The sequence below is a fragment of the Adiantum capillus-veneris genome, chromosome 13 (assembly GCF_014529385.1).
Source record: "Adiantum capillus-veneris isolate H3 chromosome 13, ASM1452938v2, whole genome shotgun sequence".
Taxonomy (NCBI): domain Eukaryota; kingdom Viridiplantae; phylum Streptophyta; class Polypodiopsida; order Polypodiales; family Pteridaceae; genus Adiantum; species Adiantum capillus-veneris.
Genome location: NC_140943.1, coordinates 7,265,919 through 7,284,584, shown reverse-complemented (window position 1 = coordinate 7,284,584; position 18,666 = coordinate 7,265,919). Strand labels below are relative to the sequence as shown.

The 18,666-nt window shown below is 41.8% G+C and overlaps 1 protein-coding gene across 1 annotated transcript; it reads right to left on the bottom strand.

Annotated features, from left to right (window-relative positions):
• Nucleotides 1–4,076: 4,076 nt before the first annotated feature.
• LOC147443562 (tubulin beta-6 chain-like) lies at nucleotides 4,077–6,594 on the bottom strand. Its single transcript, XM_086526379.1, has 4 exons — nucleotides 6,327–6,594; nucleotides 5,446–5,846; nucleotides 5,024–5,293; nucleotides 4,077–4,944 (listed from the first exon to the last, which is right to left on the bottom strand). Exons 2-4 carry the CDS (start codon nucleotides 5,837–5,839, stop codon nucleotides 4,280–4,282), a joined length of 1,329 nt encoding a protein of 442 aa, XP_086382505.1. The 5' UTR covers nucleotides 5,840–5,846; nucleotides 6,327–6,594; the 3' UTR covers nucleotides 4,077–4,279.
• Between the last annotated feature and the right edge of the window lie 12,072 nt (nucleotides 6,595–18,666).

Sequence of the window (18,666 nt, the reverse complement as noted above, 5' to 3'; positions counted from 1 at the left end):
TGAAGCTGATCAGGATGTACATATTTGGTGAAATTCCCTGCTTAATGCCCTTGTAATTCCCAATTATGGTAGAGCGAGGTTACCCTCTCTCCTTCTTGCCTTACCGCTCCCTTTTCTTGCTGCTTAACCTCACACTCCATGAATGCTTGTCAATTACAACGTCTCAGCTTGCCTCCCTTTGCTTGCCAAGCTCCGACATCTGCTCTTGCCGAATTTCCCTCGCCTTATCTTTCCCTTGCCGAGATCTTCTTACTCTCGAGTGAGAGAGTTCCTAGCTTTTCCGATTCAATTGTGAGCTTGAAGCTGAGCCTCATTCCCTTCTGCCTCCTCTTGATTATGGCAAAGAGAGGGAGAGAACGCCGTGCTCTTGCTCCTTCGAGTCTTGGCTTCTCTTATGGCTCAAGGTCCGGAGAAAGAGAGCGAGAGAGTTTCCTTGCCTTGGCTTTCGAGAGAGAGAGAGAGAGCCAAAAAAACTTCTTCCTCTCCTCAATCTCCACAATACTCCTCCCTCCTCTTCTCTCCTCCGCTCCTTGCTTTCTTGCTCCTCCCGTAAACCCTATTCCTTGCTCAAGCAACTCCCCTCCTAAATTAGCTCTCCCAAAAAAATTTGCCCCACCACGCAGTCATGGCGACTGACGTGGCGTGGGAAAGAGTCCGATGACGTGGCAGCTGACAAAGTCGATCAGCTTGAAATCCGCCGGGATTGCCACCAAATGACGCGCGCAGGCGAACTGAGCAGATCCCGTTTCATGGTCGACAACATCCTCGCCTTCTCCTGGCCGCCATGAGCGATTCTTCTCCTCCCTCGTCGTCCGCTCGCTGCATCAGACGCTGTCCACACGCCCTGGCTCTCCTATTTTTGCTTTGGCTTCACATTCCAATTAAAATTAGGGAACCTTTTTAATTCATGTGTGCGGTCGGTCTTAGTGGGCGACCCTTTAGGTTTATGGGCGGCCATTCTTTATTGGCTTCACCTTGGGCGGGCATGGGATGAACCTTTGGGCTGCCAGGTTAACTCCTTGGGCTGCCAAGTTAACTCCTTGGCGGGCATGGGATGAACCTTTGGGCTGCCAAGTTAACTCCTTGGCGGGCTTTAGGCCCTTGTAGGGCACCACCCTTCATCTCCGCCTTGATTCCACTAACATCAACGTTTTCTGTCAACTTAATCCTGGTGTGGTCTCCACTTTAGGAGCTTGAATCTTCAAGACACCATCCTTCTTATGCATTGCCGACAGACAATGTCGAGCATGGCATATTTAACAAACATATCGACCAAGCATTGCCTAGCAGCTCATTTTTCTCTAGCCAGCCGTAGCCGTGTTGGCATTTCCCCACAGTCACTGCATTCCAAAACACGATCGAGAGCCAAAATCTCCCAAATGGCACTCCGGCCGAGTGGGCCGGAGCCGGCCCCCGGTGAATCTTTAACGGCTAATATCTTGGCAATTGAACTTCGATCGCTGATCTGAAAAGACCGACGCGCTCCACAAAGTGAGCACTTCAGGCTTGTGCATTCATTTCAATTATGCCACCTCAGCTGCTACAGTTGCCCAATCCGGTACGGATCTGCATTAACTCAAACTTCAAACTGCCATAACTTTCTCACCGTAGCTCCAATCGACGAGCCATTAAGACAAGCCGGCAGAGCACTTCAAGCACTATAGTTCTAGATCATAATTTCTCATCTGTGGTCACTGCAAGCATACTCATTTTTGGCATCATTGAGGCATCTGTTGGCCCTTTTAAGCCGCATCTGGCATACATTAATCATTAAGCTTGGCCTGTTATCAAGCCCTGATCACTGCTCACTAAATGTGTAGGCTTTAAAGATTGCATTTCCTTGCTCTTTTACTTATCATGGAAGCGGAGCTGCACGACAACGTCTTGATGGATGGAATTATTCAAGGGCTATTTAATTTTACAATTAGCTCTAAATTCACCACCAATTTGTTCAATTTCTAGCAATTAGTGCTCTTCCATATTTTAGAAGTCCTATGTCTTGTGGTTGGACGGAAGTTTAAGATTCAAACACTACTTCCCGCTTTGGGATGGTATCCACAAACTTAAGACAAACCTTGGATGGTATTTGATTCCCCCTATGAGAGCCCCAAAAGTCACCAATTTTGGCATGGAGATACACAATTGAGTCAAAAATGCTACTTTGAACGCACTCTAATTGCAAAAATCAAGTTGTTTAATTTTTCACACATTTTGACATAGAATGACAGCACTTGAGGATTTTGATCTACCTTCCCTTACTCTTCAATGCAAAATAAAGTGATAAGTAGAAGAGCAAGTAAAAATGTATCTTAGGATAGATTTACGGGTGAAGTGAATGTGGAGAACCAAATTGTATTAAGAAATTCTATCCTTATGTTAATTATGAGCGCAATTTCACAAACATATGTAAAGATTAATAGAATGAAAAATTGAAAATATGATATATTTCCACCTAATTCTATGTCCATAATAAAATTATGGTATTGCAACAACCATAAATTCAAATTAAAAACCCATTAGCGTTGTGAAAACTCTTTAAAGTACTTAAGTATAAGCTTCACCTTTAGAATTTGATGATTTTCGTAAAATGCCACATGACTTGTACTTTGGAAGCCACCACGACCACATAGTGAGGAATTTTATTTCTTCTAAATCTTACTTATTTTTCTACTGTGGAGTCGTCTTTGAGCTTCAAGCCCAAGCATTGAAAAACCAATTAGTATTTTTTCCTAAAACCCTAAAAGGACATTTTTATGTTTTGTTGGGTTACCAACCTAGTGTTAATAGCCGGAATTGCTAGAGATGCATGTTTGTTTTTGCAAGGTTTTTTTGGCTTTCTAAACAAGCTCTAGAGAAGAAGTGAGATACACATATAATTGAAAATTTGATAATTTCTATACTCAATGGCCCTACCTTTGCATGTGAAGCATTACATTTTTTCATCTTGTTTGTTTTTGAAGTGCAAAGGCCCCTCTAGACATTTGACATGCCATTTAACTTGCTCCGACTTAAATTGCCTGTTGTACGTAGTGAGCGTAGCTCAACTGGTTGAGCCTTCATAATATAAGCCCATGGTAGAGGGTTGGGGGCTAGTGGGTTGGATTTGATGGGTGTCACTCCTTTTCCCATTGGGAAAGTTGTTCCCAATTTATAGCCCCTTGTGGGTGCAATGTACATCAACATACAATTGTAAAAACATGGATATGCATAGAGTTCTCCCTCTTTCCTCCCCCCCCCCCCACCTTACCGTGACATCACCTTACCTCGATGCTATAGCACATAAATAACCCCAAAACAACCAGGATGGTGGTGCCCGAACAGGTTTGGTTAATGTTTGCAAAGCGTGCTACGAAATGGGAGAAATGCTCTTCCTCCTAGTCACATCTTTTGACTCATTAAAGCTAACATTGGCCTGAATCATAGATAAATAGATTAATTATCATCCTCATAGGTCAAATATGACCCATGGTACCAAAGATACATGCAATGGTACTATGTGTGGGGCTGATAAGTGATTATATCGACGCCCAAGGATCATGGTGATGAGAATCGTAATGGGGATCAAATGTACTGTGGGGCTGATTAGTGATTCTCGACGCTAAAGGACCATGGTGATGAGAATTGCACTGGAGAGCCGACACTGTGGCTAGGGGAGGAAAGTGTGTAGGTGTAAATCATGGCTGAAAATGCGAGGGAGCCAACAATTGGACCGGCACCCATTAGGTCTCCCAACATCAAGTGCTCAAACAGAATATAGACTAGCATGTTACATTCCATGAATCAATCAACTGAAACAATTCCAGTCATCCATCAATTCAAACCAAACCATATTTAAATGATGCTTACTCAACCGGTAAATCTTCAATGCAACTATTGCCCCATTGTCCTGCTGAGCTCATCCATTAGGATCTTGTAAAACCGCAAGTCTGCAACCAGCATTGTCACGAGCACTTTCTAGCAGCACTGGCATACTTAAGGATGGCACTGACATAATTAAGGCAACATCTGAAGACATAATTTAGGCACTTTCTAGCAGCACTGACATAATTAAAGCATCATCCAAAGACTTCACACCCTATAAGAAGAGATTTATTCCAATTCAAGTATAAATTCATACTTATAACTCCTTCGAGCAGCCTTTCCATAAAAATGTGAAACATTGCTGTTTCATAAGATTCAGAGTACTTGAACATAGTAACTAAAACAATTCAGAGATCATAAGGAAGGTCCCCACATCCGGCTGTGCATATTCTTTTTTATTGCACTTTGCTGGTTCGCTTCAAGCCTCTACCCCGTCATCGTCATAATCTAGATCTTCAGCCGTCGCATCTTGATACTGCTGATACTCAGAAACTAAGTCATTCATGTTGCTTTCTGCTTCAGTAAACTCCATCTCATCCATACCTTCACCAGTGTACCAATGCAAGAAAGCTTTTCTCCTAAACATTGCTGTGAACTGCTCTGAGACACGCCTGAACATTTCTTGAATAGACGTTGAGTTTCCAATAAAAGTTGAAGCCATCTTCAAACCACGTGGCGGAATGTCGCATACACTGGACTTCACATTGTTTGGAATCCATTCTACAAAATATGAAGAGTTCTTATTCTGAACATTGATCAGTTGCTCGTCCACTTCCTTTGTGCTCATGCGACCTCGAAACATTGCAGAAGCCGTAAGATACCGTCCATGGCGCGGATCTGCTGCACACATCATGTTCTTTGCATCCCACATTTGTTGCGTCAATTCGGGTACTGTGAGAGCTCGATATTGTTGAGAGCCTCTTGATGTGAGAGGCGCAAAACCCACCATGAAGAAATGAAGCCTTGGAAATGGAATGAGATTCACAGCAAGCTTCCTCAGGTCAGAATTCAGCTGACCAGGAAACCTGAGGCAACAGGTGACTCCACTCATGGTTGCGGATATGAGGTGGTTTAGATCCCCAACTGCAAATTACCGCAAATATTGTAAGGCTAGCATAGGACCTCAATTGACTTGACAAGACAAGTGATTCTTGAAACTTACATGTAGGTGTTGTCAACTTCAAAGTTCGGAAGCAAATGTCGTAAAGAGCTTCATTGTCCAGCACCATGCATTCATCTGCATTCTCAACAAGCTGGTGAACGGAAAGGGTAGCATTATAAGGTTCAACCACGGTGTCAGACACTTTTGGAGATGGGAAGACAGAGAATGTCAGCATCATTCGATCCGGATACTCCTCCCGTATCTTTGAGATGAGTAGTGTTCCCATACCAGAACCAGTGCCGCCTCCTAGAGAATGGCAGACTTCAAAACCTGCACTTTTTCAAGTCAGTAGTCGGTAAGGTTGAAAAACAACAGAAAAAAATCCAAATGGATAAATATAGAGAGCACCTAAAATTTTGGACGACAAATCAGACGACGTCAATTAGGTAAAGAAGGTGAATAAAGTAATGGTAAAGCTTTACCTTGAAGACAGTCACAATTCTCCGCCTCTTTCCTTACAACATCCAAAACAGAGTCGATAAGTTCAGCACCTTCAGTGTAGTGTCCTTTGGCCCAGTTGTTTCCAGCTCCACTTTGGCCAAACACAAAGTTATCAGGCCTAAAAATTTGTCCCAGCGGTCCCGTACGCACACTATCCATAGTACCAGGCTCCAGATCCATGAGAACTGCCCTAGGCACATATCTTCCCCCACTGGCTTCATTGAAATAGACATTGATACGCTCAAGCTGCAGCTCCGAATCACCCTTGTAAGAACCTGTGGGGTCAATGCCATGTTCATCACAGATCACCTCCCAAAACTTGGAACCAATTTGATTGCCGCATTGGCCACCTTGAATGTGGAGAATTTCCCTCATTTTCTTTCTGCATTGAGTTCGTATACAGTTTTAAAAAACCTACTTGTGATTTCTTGATCAAGAGAGGGAAAAAAAAGCAAAGGAAGTGCAAAATCCAGACGTCTCCACAAAATGTTTTGATGACAACTTGCCTGATCACAAATGACATCCGCAGAAGATAGGGGAGAGGATCCTATCCTAGGGTTGAAAATAAATGCACAGAAAACATGCCTGTGATTTCACTGTCCACATAGACTATAGCGACTTCTAGCATCAGAAGAGTGCGCATTCAAGAAACAGTGCATTGTTGCTGATATAAACAAGACAACATCAATTCACCCATTTTCAAGTTTTCCTTCGTTCAAAATAATAACTGGTTAATGCATACAGTCAGAGGTAAAATTAAGCAGACAATGACGATCATTGCCTGAAGACAAGTAGCTGAATGCAGATAGACAACAGACATGGATCAAATCTGGAAGTAACAGAGCCAAAATAGAAACATTACCTGGAAGATAGCTCTCCGGCCTACAGATGAGCCGCAGGTGCTATGGATATGGCCGATGGGACTCGCGAGACGAGAGGGAGGGAGGGAGGGAGAGAGGGAGGCAAGGGTAGGGATGAGGACGAAGGTTCTATATAGACTATGTGATCGATTGTGATTGTGTGTGCGCGTGTGTGGGCGCCTGCAACCCGTCAATGCCGAGAAATTGCCGGCCAGAAGAAGATCCCTTGGTTCGAGCAGTAGTAGTGCGTCCTGGACCAGCTGGCGCGACTTGCCCGTCTAGCCTACTGCCGGTGTCACGTTGGCCTTTCTTCACACACGTCCCAACCCCTAAGGCCCCTTTCACACTGGGCCGCGTGCACATCATGACTCCGACTCGTAGTGCTCGAAAAAAACCTAGGTTTAGTGTATTCCCACCTACAAATTTTGAAATTTACCTCTAAATTTTAGATTTAAAGGTGAGAAAACCTACAAAATTTTGAAAAAATTAGTGTAATTTGGTGTGAAAACCTTCAAAATTTACCTCTGTTGTTTGACATATGCACGTTTGCCAAGTTTTTGGGAAAAAGTTTTTTTCGAGCACTGATCATGAGCTAGGGCAAATGCTAAGGGCAGTGTACGGGAAAAGTGTGCCTCAGCTTAGCCTTTAGCCGGTTGCAAAATCAAAATGGCCGGTTGAAGGGAGGGCAAGAAGGAGAAAATTCCGCTTAAAATACATAAAAAATAGTGTAATTTTGCAAAAATATTGACTAGTATTGTAAAAATTCCGGTTCAAATTTGTCTTGGAGGGATTTTTGTATGTTTTTGAAAATAATATTTGTCGAACATTGGCTGAGGGCCTGCGTGAAAGTGGAAAAGTTGTTGCACATCCAATCAGATTGCAAGATTACTGCTTGGCTTGAAGTTCCGGCAGGCATGGGAGGCTGGTACACTGTTGGAAAAGGTGTGGGACAACCAAATCTGCTTTGGAAACATGGGCAACGACCCAATGTGATAGCTGATTGGTTACGAAGATGAAAAACGTCGTCCGCTTGTCCCAATGTGACACGGGCCTAACTGTCATGTGTGTGATGTGTGTGAACGATAGAGAGAAGGTGGGAGAAGAGAGGAGTATGTGCCCCCCTATCTATATCAAGCATTATTCTGGCTTCAACATGTTGAATGATGCTACCTTCGGCACATAAATGGCTACCAAGTGAGGAAGCCAAGATGCAACTTGCCAACGCTCAAGGTAAGAACAAAAACGTACGATGACATTTGAATGAAAAAGAGATCGTGTGGCCACACCAACTAGGTGAGGTTTGGATTGCTCTCCCTCTCTCACACACAGATCACACTATAGTCCATCACGACTAATGCCACAACACATCTCTCAAATCACCTTTAGATACCCATCAATAAGCTTATGCAATCAAACCTTGAAAGTCGTGATGCCTCTCCCCGAGCTCTACGGCCTACCGTCTCTTACCATGTCTACGTGTAGGCACAAGCAAGCTGTCATCCTCGTTGCTACCATCTAGTTGTGTTGCCAATGATATGAATGATGACTGTTGGTTCCTCTGTGTCATGAAGTCAAGATCCGCTTGCTTGCTTATCATTACGTCATTCTACGATGCTCGCTTATGGCCACATGCTGGCTTTCTCTGGAGTCTGACCTATCGTCAACAATTCTCCCACTCTTTCTAGCAGCCTATATTAAGCTTATACATGGATCACACATACATAGAGAAGATTCTCCCTGATCTTGCTTGCATATGCACTTGGTTGGGTGCACATAGCACGTATGTGTGTGTGTGTGTGTGTGTGTGAGAGAGAGAGAGAGTGAGAGAGAGAGAGAGGGAGAGAGAGAAGAAGAAGAAGAAGAAGCTAGGATATGGAGTGGCCTTGGTGAAGAGAGCTTTGGAGTGAACTTCTTTTTTTTGGTCACCCATGCACCAATAGTGCTAGTAATCTTGGCCACAATAGTCACCACCAATGCCACCCCCAATTCTTCTCCACCCTCTCCTCCTTTGTTGCCCTCTCCTCCTCCACCTACCTCTTATCCTCCTCCCAATCCTCTGTCTACTACTTACCTCTCCTGCCCTCTCTCTCCCCATGCCTACACACCTCTTCTTCATTCACTTCTTTCCCCCCTCTAACCCCGCTTCGCTTTGCATCCACATCTCTCTCTCTCTCTCTCTCTCTCTCTCTCTCTCTCTCTCTCTCTCTCTCTCCCCTTCATTTTATTCACTCCCTTGTTGCATACCCCTCAATTTCACTTCCCTATCCTTTGCCCACTAGATACCCCCCCCCCCTCTCTCTCTCTCTCTCTCTCTCTCTCTCTCTCTCTCTCTCTCCTTTTGGCACTCGCAAGGGTTCTTCTTCTTCAACAAGGTCCACAGCCATTGTAGAACGCGATCTAAAATCTCCTAAGGATGAAGAGATCAACCCAAGCACTCCAGCAACGATATCAAAAACCATGATTATGGCATACTTGGTATCATTGCAAGAGAGCATAAACAAGCAAGGTGAAGACTTATGGGAACCTGCAATGGAGAATGGCACCGTAAGGGTTCTTGTTGTTGAGAATGAGCATCTCTAGAGGACATTTGAGATACAAACAACATGTTTGATGCAACTTGAAGAGAAAGTAAAAGAATGTAAATGCTCTCTTGTGGACTTGATTACTCTGAAGGAGCACATGAGCAATTTAGAGTGTGGCCATGTATTGAAAGACGAGAAATTTGACACCATTAGTCATGATGCATCCGATATGAAAAATGTATGCACAAACAAGTCTTGGGCTGATGTATGTGGTAGCAATGTGGTTTCCAATTCCTCTCTCATGCAAGTTATGGCCCAAAGAAAGAATGTTGAGAATGCATACCTAAAGAAGTTGAAGGAATGGGAGCAATGTTAGAGAAGTTGAAGGAACGGGAGCAATGTTCCAAGAACATTGTTATCAGTGGATTCCCCTAAGAGAAGTTGGAAACACCTCCTTCTCTTGCCATTGTTATTGAAGATTTTTTCAAAACCCATTTTGGCATGCCATTAGTTATGGTTTATGGGGCACATAGAGTGGGTAAGTAAGGAGCTTTTCCTTCAAGAGAGTGGCCAATTATATGTACCATGGCAGATGAGACCAAGAAAAAGATTATCCTTGGTAATAGTCGAATTTACCTGAGAGATACAAAATCTTTTGTATGTGAAGATCACACTATTAAGAACAAAATGTGCATCGCAAGACCTGTGAGGATACGAATAAGAGAAACAAGGATATCTTTCATGAAGAAAACATGCCCAAAGACGAGAAAAATCCCTCAAGCAAATATGAAGGCACAACCTATGAGACTGAGTTACAATTAAAAGTATGCTTTTGGAATTGCAACGCATACCCATGGAATGTGGGGATTGACATAAATTGTTATGGATAAGGGATATGTACATTTATTACTCAACTGCTAAACGAGCTAAGGTCATTTGTGCCGGCCAGCCAATCTGTATTTATTTTGAGCATTGAAGAATCTATAAATGAAATATGTGCAAGAGGGGAATGCTCACTCTTGCACGGCGGGGGGGGGGATTGTACCTAGTGCTTGTGTGTTTCTTCTCTCCTCTCCTCTCTTCTCTCTTGCCGTGCTAGTGTGGCACTCCGCTCTAGGAGGTGCATCTGCACGTGCTCTTCTACTCTCTCTCACTCTTTGTCTCTCTCTGTCCATGTATCACGTGATTATGCACTTATGGGATTGTCAGGTATGTTGATTAGTATGTTTTATGGCTTGCAGTACATTATTGTTGGTATTTGCAAGGCCTTCCGTGCTTTTCGTCTGTAGCAGTGGTATCAGAGCTATGGATACGCTCTTGGACTCACAATAATCATAGGTGTGGAGATGATCGATATTAGAGATGTTGGGAGAAGAGGGGGAGATCGACCGCTTAAAATATTCAACCCAAGCTTTCAAGCAATCACCATCAAATTGTCCACCTCTTCTTCCAATTTCCAAGCACACACACACACCTAGACTATGACACACACACACACACAGTAAACATAGAATTGACATAGAAAAACTTGTAAGAGAGTGTAAGAGACGGAGACTAGATTAGAGAGTACACAGCAAATAACCATAGCTTAAGAGAGTAGAGAAGAGAATCTGCAAGAGAAAGGCCTAAATCTAGCCCCAAACTCCACGGCACCTCTCTTGTGGAGTTGGTATTTAATATATTATTTTGAGTTTAAGGTGCCAAAAATCGAGGCCCCTCTTTTACAACCACTTTACTTTTGCAAATGAGTGAAGCTCATTAGTTCTTGCATGACCCATAAGGGGAGTTCCCACTACAACTATTTACAGAGCCATAGTGGCTTATTGAAATGATGTTCTAAGATACTGTGCAAATATAAATTGGCCAAGAGTAATTGCCGTCGCCTCTTCATCAATTCCCCGCATTCCACTCTACAAAATCATCATCAACTCAATTAGTAAAATAAATAGACAGCACATAATTAACCATTACGCCCAGCTATCCCAATTGCAGCTAACCACTACAACAGGAGGGTGCCTAGTCTCGTAACATCCCTCCCACCAGGGATAGCAACTGTCCTCAGTTGCTCAATAGAGAAATCAACTGGACCGTGAGTGATGGAAAGTGTGGAGAAGGTCGGGAAAGTTGCGAAAAAACTTTTCAGGCATCCATTTGGCATCCTCTCTAGGGTGGCCCTTGAAAGTCAAAAGGTAATGGTTATAAACCATTCCAGTGCGTGTAGTGGTGGTCTCATGGTCAACTATTTTGTCAGGGGTGAGTTGCTCTTCTTGGTCTACAAGTGAAGGTGGGTCTTCATAAATGTGGTGTGTAGGTAGGGGTCCTCGAAATGGGCGTAAAAGACTAATGTGAAAGGCATTGTGAATGTGCCAATGTGCAGGTAGGTCTAAACGAAAAGAAACATCATTAATGACAGTTGAAATTTTGAAAGGTCCATAAAAACGAGGAGCAAGCTTAACAAAGACATTAGTATCAACACTTTTGATCCTTCGTTTTTCGATGCGAAGTAAAACATGATCACCTTCTTTGAATTGGTGTGCCTTGCGGTGCTTGTTAGCATGCTTGGTGTAAAGTTCTTGTGAGTGTTTAATGGCAGAATGCACACTTGCATAAATATCATGAAAGTCAGTAGTGAAATCATCAGCGGCAGGCACAACATTAGAAAGACGTGAAGTAGGAGTAGGAAGTGAGTGACCATATACAATTTCAAATGGAGATTTACCCGTGGCAGTGTGAGTGGTGTTGTTGTATGCAAATTGCAAAATATGTAGGTAGTCATCCCATTTCTTAGGTTGAGAGGAAACATAAGCCTTTAACAAGTCAATAATAGTACGGTTGGTGACTTCGGTTTGACCATTGGATTCAGAATGGAATACAGAAGTGAAGTCAAGTGTAGTGCCAAGATTTTCAAATACAGTAGTCCAAAAAGCACTACAAAATTTTGAGTCTCGATCAGAAATAATCACTTTAGGCAAACCATGATGTGGAAAAACAGTCTTGCAGCTTGATGTGCTGTGAGTGTTTTCTTACATGGAACAAAGTACGCTTGTTTAGAGAAACGATCAATAATAGTCCATATCATGTCATGTTTGTGCGTTGTGAGTGGGAAACCAGTAACAAAATCCATGGAAATATGTTCCCAAGGTCTTTCAGGAATGGGGAGAGGGTGTAAAAGTCCCAATTTCTTACCTGTAGTAGCTGCTTTGATTTTTTGACAAATCAAACAAGTTGACACATACTGTTTAACATCCATTCTCATATTAGGCCAATAGAAATCACGACATAAATTTTGAAAAGTTGCAGCAAATTCTCTATGTCCAGCATAAGGTGGTTTGTCCAATTCTTCAATAATTAATGTACGAAAAGGTTTAATCACACACAATTTTTGTTTGAAATAAAGGAAGTTTTCTTGAATAGTGTATTCGAGAAATGTGTGTACAGAATTATCAAGCATGTGCAACCATGTCGTTTTGAAGTCATCATCAGGCATAGTGTCAAAGGAAGTTCCCGTAATGGTTGATAGATGATTAAGTGAGGGTATTCTACTCAAAGCATCAGCTACAACGTTTTCTTTACCAGGTTGGCTTTGAATGTTGGGCTGGAAACTTTGAATAAAAGGGGCCCACTTAATATGTCTATCATTTATTAAGGGATGAGAAAGTAAATATTTGATACTTTGTTGATCAGTTTTAATGATCAAGTCAGTACCCATTACATAGTGTTTCCATATTTTCAATGCATGTACCACAGCAGTCAACTCTTTATCATAACTACTGAACTTTGTTTCAGATGGTTTGAATTTACGACTTTCGAAAGCAATTGGATGGTTATCTTGCATAAGGACTGCACCGATACCTTTCCCACTAGCATCAGTGACTACCACAAAGAATGGTCTTTCAAAATCAGGCAATTGCAATACAGGTGCATTAGTCAAAGCATGTTTAAGTGCATTAAATGATCTTTGTTGCAAATCAGTCCATTCATAAGGCATGTTTTTCTTCAATAAGAGAGTCAAATAATGTGCTTTGTAAGCAAAATTACGAACAAATTTCCTGTAATAGCTACAAAGACCAATAAAAGATCGGAGCTCATGCAAGTTTTTGGGTCTAGGCCAGGATTGAATGGCTTCAATTTTCTTTGGATCGACATGTATTCCCTTACCCGATACAATATGTCCCAAATATTCAATTTCAGATTGGAAAAATGAACTCTTTTCAGGATTCAAATACAAGTGATTTTGTGCAAGCAGATCAAATACACGTGTTAAATGCTTCTTATGCTCTGCTTCAGATTTACTGAATACCAAAATGTCATCAAAAAATACAATCACAAAATCTTGATGGTCAATGAAAATGCCATTCATCATACGTGTGAATGTAACTGGTGCATTTGTCAAACCAAATGGCATGACAAGAAATTCATAATGTCCAGTTTGTGTTCTGAAAGCAGTTTTGTAGACATCATGTTCAAACATTTTGACTTGGTGATATCCTGATTTAAGGTCAATTTTGCTAAAGATGTGTGCCCCTTTCAGTTTGTCTAGTAGGTCATCCACTCTAGGAATAGGAAACCTATTCTTAATGGTGATCTTGTTTAAAGCCCTGTAGTCGATACACATACGAAAGGTTCCATTTTTCTTCTTGACAAGAAGTACTGGAGCTCCGTATGGTGAACTACTAGGTCGGATTAGGCCTCGGTCAAGTAAATCAGTGATTTGAGTTTGTATTTCCTTGTGTGCGGTAGGATTTACACGATAAGGTGCTCTACAAGGAGGTTCACTACCCGGTATGATGTCAATTTTGTGGTCTTCGGGGCGTGATGGTGGAATTCCACATGGCAGATCATGCATGAAACAATCTTTAAATTGTGAGAGAAATTCATCGTGTGTGGAATGACGTGAAGTTTCAGTTTCAGCAGAAATTTTATTTACCAATACTAGATATGTTTTCCCTTGTTTTCGAATTGCTCGTTTGGCTTGAGTGTGAGAGAGAAGTGGAAATTTTTGTTGTGCCAGTGTTGCTTGGATGGAGAAAGTTTTATTATTATGAGTGAGAGACATTGTACATGTTTTATAATAAATCAACGGGTCAAATTCATGACGAAATGGCATTCCCAAAATCATATCAAGACCATGCAATGGTGCTACCAAAAATGTACGTGCTTGTGTGAATTCACCAATGAAAATTTCAACAGTGACTTGAGTTTTACAATTAAAATGTTGATTATTAAAAACAGTTTTGACCTTATGAGGTGATGAAATTTCAGAGAGTGATAGTTGCTATGCCCATCGTGTGGAAATGAAATCATGGCTACTACCATCATCTAGCAGAATGGTGGCATTTTCACCCTTAACAGTGCCTTGCACTTTAAACAAAGTGTGAGGAGATATAGGAGTACCTGAGGATGGGTTGTCATCGTTATCATAATCACGATCATATCCCTCACTGTAGTTAACTTCCACTTCGTTGTCGTCAGGTATAGCATCTTCGATGAGGTTAAGAGTAGCTCCGTTGGGGCGGTTGTTGTTGAAGGGTTTTTTATTTGAATTTCTTTTGACTCCATTGGAATGGCTATTGGATTGACCATTGCCCTTAGCATGACCATTTGGGCACTTGTCTGCATAGTGACCATATTGAAAGCATTTAAAACACTTCACCTTTTTGTTACCATTAGAATTTGGAGGAGAACGCTGGTTGAAAGGATGTTGGTTGCCTCGTTGCTGAGTGTTGTTGTGGTTGTTGCTCGTATGAGGTTGAGCAGTGGTAGGAGGATTGTCAAATATTCGTCTTTTGAAAAAGGTACGGCTTTGGTGTTTGCTTCTGTCAAAGTTAGGAGAAAAAGGGGGTCTCTTGTTGCGGTTAGTGTTAGCAGGTTGATCAATGTGAGAGGAATGTCCACCTCTCTTCTTTTCTGCGTTGAGAGCCAAATTAATGGCCTTTGACAGAGAATCTGGTTCGAACATATCTACCTCAGCACTAATTTGTCGTGCCAAGCCTGATATGTACTTTCGTTTCAATTTCCTGCGACTAACATGTTCAATAGCTTGCAATTGAATTAGACAATTCCAAAAACGGTTAGTGTAACCCTGTACATCTTCATTTCTACCCTGTCGAATTAAATCCCATTGACGTCGTGCCTTAGCTTTGTGCTGTGTGGGCAAAAATTGGGGTAAAAACACTTTTTTAAATGCATTCCATGTGCGTGGTCTTCTTCCATGTTGTTTGGTGGCGTTCCACCACAATGCAGCGCTGCTAGTGAGATGATTGGATGCACACTTTACCATTTCACGCTCGGGAAAGTCTTCATCATGAAAGTAGTCATCTAACTGACTAACCCATGCTAGAACCGTGCTAGCATCTTTAATACCATCAAAATCTTTGAAAGTGAAGGCTTTTCTTCTAATTTTGTTTTTCTTGGGTGCCGGTGCAGATTCGGTGCGTGCAGAATGCAATAATTTATCTTCAAGTTCTTGCCTTCGCATGCGTTCATATGTGAGTGACTGCTGCAAATTTTGAAGCTGCTCTGCAATTGTGGGTGCATGAGGAAGATGTGCCATGATTGCGTGATTTTTAAAAATAAAAATAAAAATAATTTCTTTATTTATTTAATAAATAATTAAATGGTAATGCTTAAAAAGGCTATTTGGTGATATTTGCAGGTGCAATATGCAGAATAAAATAAAATAAATAATAGAAATGTAATGTACTTAGCTGAGAAAGAGCGGTGGCGTCCAGTCCAAAATGGCGATGCGCTAGGAAATTGCCAGAGAGTAGACAATCCGACGATGCGTCACCAAGCCAGTTGAATTTGTAGCGTCCGGTCTCCCTTATCCTCCTGAAAGAAAATAACAATTTGGCAAGTAATTTGGCAGACCCATTGAGTTAGTCGATGTCAAGGAGGAATTAAGTTGGAAAATTCAACTATTTCCGTTCCAAGATGTGTGGCAATTGTTGGAAGTTTTAGTGCCAATGTCGTCCCGTCGACTTCTTGCAAGACAATTGCCCTTTGGAAGTGGATGGAGCCCGATCAGGTTGGAAGAGCAGGCGAGTGACGAAGAGGGAGAGAATGGATATATATATATATTTATTTATTATTTATTTATTTATTTATTTTTTTAGGGGCAATGGCGGTCGGTCAAGAACCTCAAGCCCGGAGGGGTGAATTGTCCATTAGCTACGAATGCAATGGCCGGCCAACTTGCAGGCGGCCTACTGTTTTTTTGTTGGTTTTTAACCACACCTTTAAGTAAAGGTGTGTGTGTGAACTGGTGGATGGCGAGGAAGAACAACGACAACAGTGCGAGCAAGGCGGGAGTGATGGCGGCTTCTGCGGTCACTTTCAGCTTGTATGCAGGAAGGGAAAGCGACTCAACTGCCCAGGGCGCCCCTACCGAGAGTATGAGTTTCGTTTTTGGTGATGGTAGGCTGTGGGTCTTGCATGCATGCAAGAACTCGTTCCCATGCAGCTCTTCGTGAAGGAAACGCAGCTGTCGAAATTACAGCTATGACTCCTTTGCATGGAGGATATTGCCGAGAAAGCTTAGATTAGCCGGAGTACTTGATGACCACATTACTTTGGTCTTCCTCTGGAAATCTTTCAAGAGTCGCCTCCTTGCCGATTCTCTTTACCCAATTCAATTTCTCTTTCAAAGTCGTAATTGAAGCTTCTCGATTACTTTCAATTCCGAGTAGGCTCACCTTCTCATGCGTATCTTCAAATATACTCAAGATTAGCTAATGCTTGAATTTAGCTGTTGAACATACCCGTTCTTGATCGTCCTGAAGTGGAAACTATAAGCCGGTTGCCAATGAGTTGCCGATTGGCCGACAATTGATGCCCAAGCAAAATTTCTTTTGCAAATTCGTTCAATTAGTTTTGGAATTGCCACAAATCCTTGAATCTTTGAATTGCAAGGTTGATGAATTGCAATTGAAATTTTGTCGATTAGAGGAACTCCTTCTTAAAACTGAAATCTGGTGCCGATTAATCCTCGAACCTGATGCTCTGATACCACTATTGGGAGAAGAGGGAGAGATCGACCACTTAAAATATTCAACCCAAGCTTTCAAGCAATCACCATCAAATTGTCCACCTCTTCTTCCAATTTCCAAGCACACACACACCTAGACTATGACACACACACACACACACAGTAAACATAGAATTGACATAGACAAACTTGTAAGAGAGTGTAAGAGATGGAGACTAGATTAGAGAGTACACAGCAAATAACCATAGCTTAAGAGAGTAGAGAAGAGAATCTGCAAGAGAAAGGCCTAAATCTAGCCCCAAACTCCACGGCACCTCTCTTGTGGAGTTGGTATTTAATATATTATTTTGAGTTTAAGGTGCCAAAAATCGAGGCCCCTCTTTTACAACCACTTTACTTTTGCAAATGAGTGAAGCTCATTAGTTCTTGCATGACCCATAAGGGGAGTTCCCACTACAACTATTTACAGAGCCATAGTGGCTTATTGAAATAATGTTCTAAGATACTGTGCAAATATAAATTGGCCAAGAGTAATTGCCGTCGCCTCTTCATCAATTCCCCGCATTCCACTCTACAAAATCATCATCAACTCAATTAGTAAAATAAATAGACAGCACATAATTAACCATTACGCCCAACTATCCCAATTGCAGCTAACCACTACAACAGGAGGGTGCCCAGTTTCGTAACATCACCTCTCTTGTGGAGTTGGTATTTAATATATTATTTTGAGTTTAAGGTGCCAAAAATTGAGGCCCCTCTTTGACAACCACTTTACTTTTGCAAATGAGTGAAGCTCATTAGTTCTTGCATGACCCATAAGGGGAGTTCACACTACAACTATTTACAGAGCCATAGTGGCTTATTGAAATGATGTTCTAAGATACTGTGCAAATATAAATTGGCCAAGAGTAATTGCCGTCGCCTCTTCATCAATTCCCCGCATTCCACTCTACAAAATCATCATCAACTCAATTAGTAAAATAAATAGACAGCACATAATTAACCATTACGCCCAACTATCCCAATTGCAGCTAACCACTACAACAGGAGGGTGCCCAGTCTCGTAACAAGAGATGAGTCATGCTTACCTTAAACTTAATTATTTATTGTTTGAAGTTATATGTAGGTGATTATCTTCAATTTCCTAAGTTTGTAAATGTGCTTGGATTGTTTAGTAATTTTGGATTATCATGATTGTATAATAAAAATTTCCTTAGTGAGTACAATGGATTTTATAGCCAGTACAATAAGGAGTTTAATTATGGTAAATTTTTGTATAGTAATCAAGCAAAGCAATGCATGCGGTTAATCTTATGGATGGAAAGAGAGATTAAGGCTACCCTATTTGCCTGTATTAGTGGGATTTAGAGTACATCTAGAAGTAGAGTAGCTGTTGTTTTTCGACGAACGCGAAGTAGATGGAGAAAAATTATCTTCTTTGTCTATCTCTACGTAGGAAATTACCCCGAAAGGGCACATGTAGCAAAGAGAGCATGAGTGTTGATATACCATTTCTCTGTAGGAAACGATTTCGAGGTCGCTCAATACTACAACGCCGACCGTGTGAACATGAGCCGAATGGTGATTAACACCTTGACAGGTGTGCTTCTTGGCCCAAAACAGATTTTCTCTCTCTCTCTCTCTCTCTCTCTCTCGTGACATGCACATTCCTCCCAATATCTCTCTATTCCTCAGTTGACGGCCACATTGAGTACAATCGAACACTCTTTGTCTCTCTAACTCTCTCTCTCTCTCTCTCATGGCGAACCAAATCTCTCTCTTACTCCCTGACTCCTCCAACTCCATGCAGCGGTTCTCATTTTCTTTCTC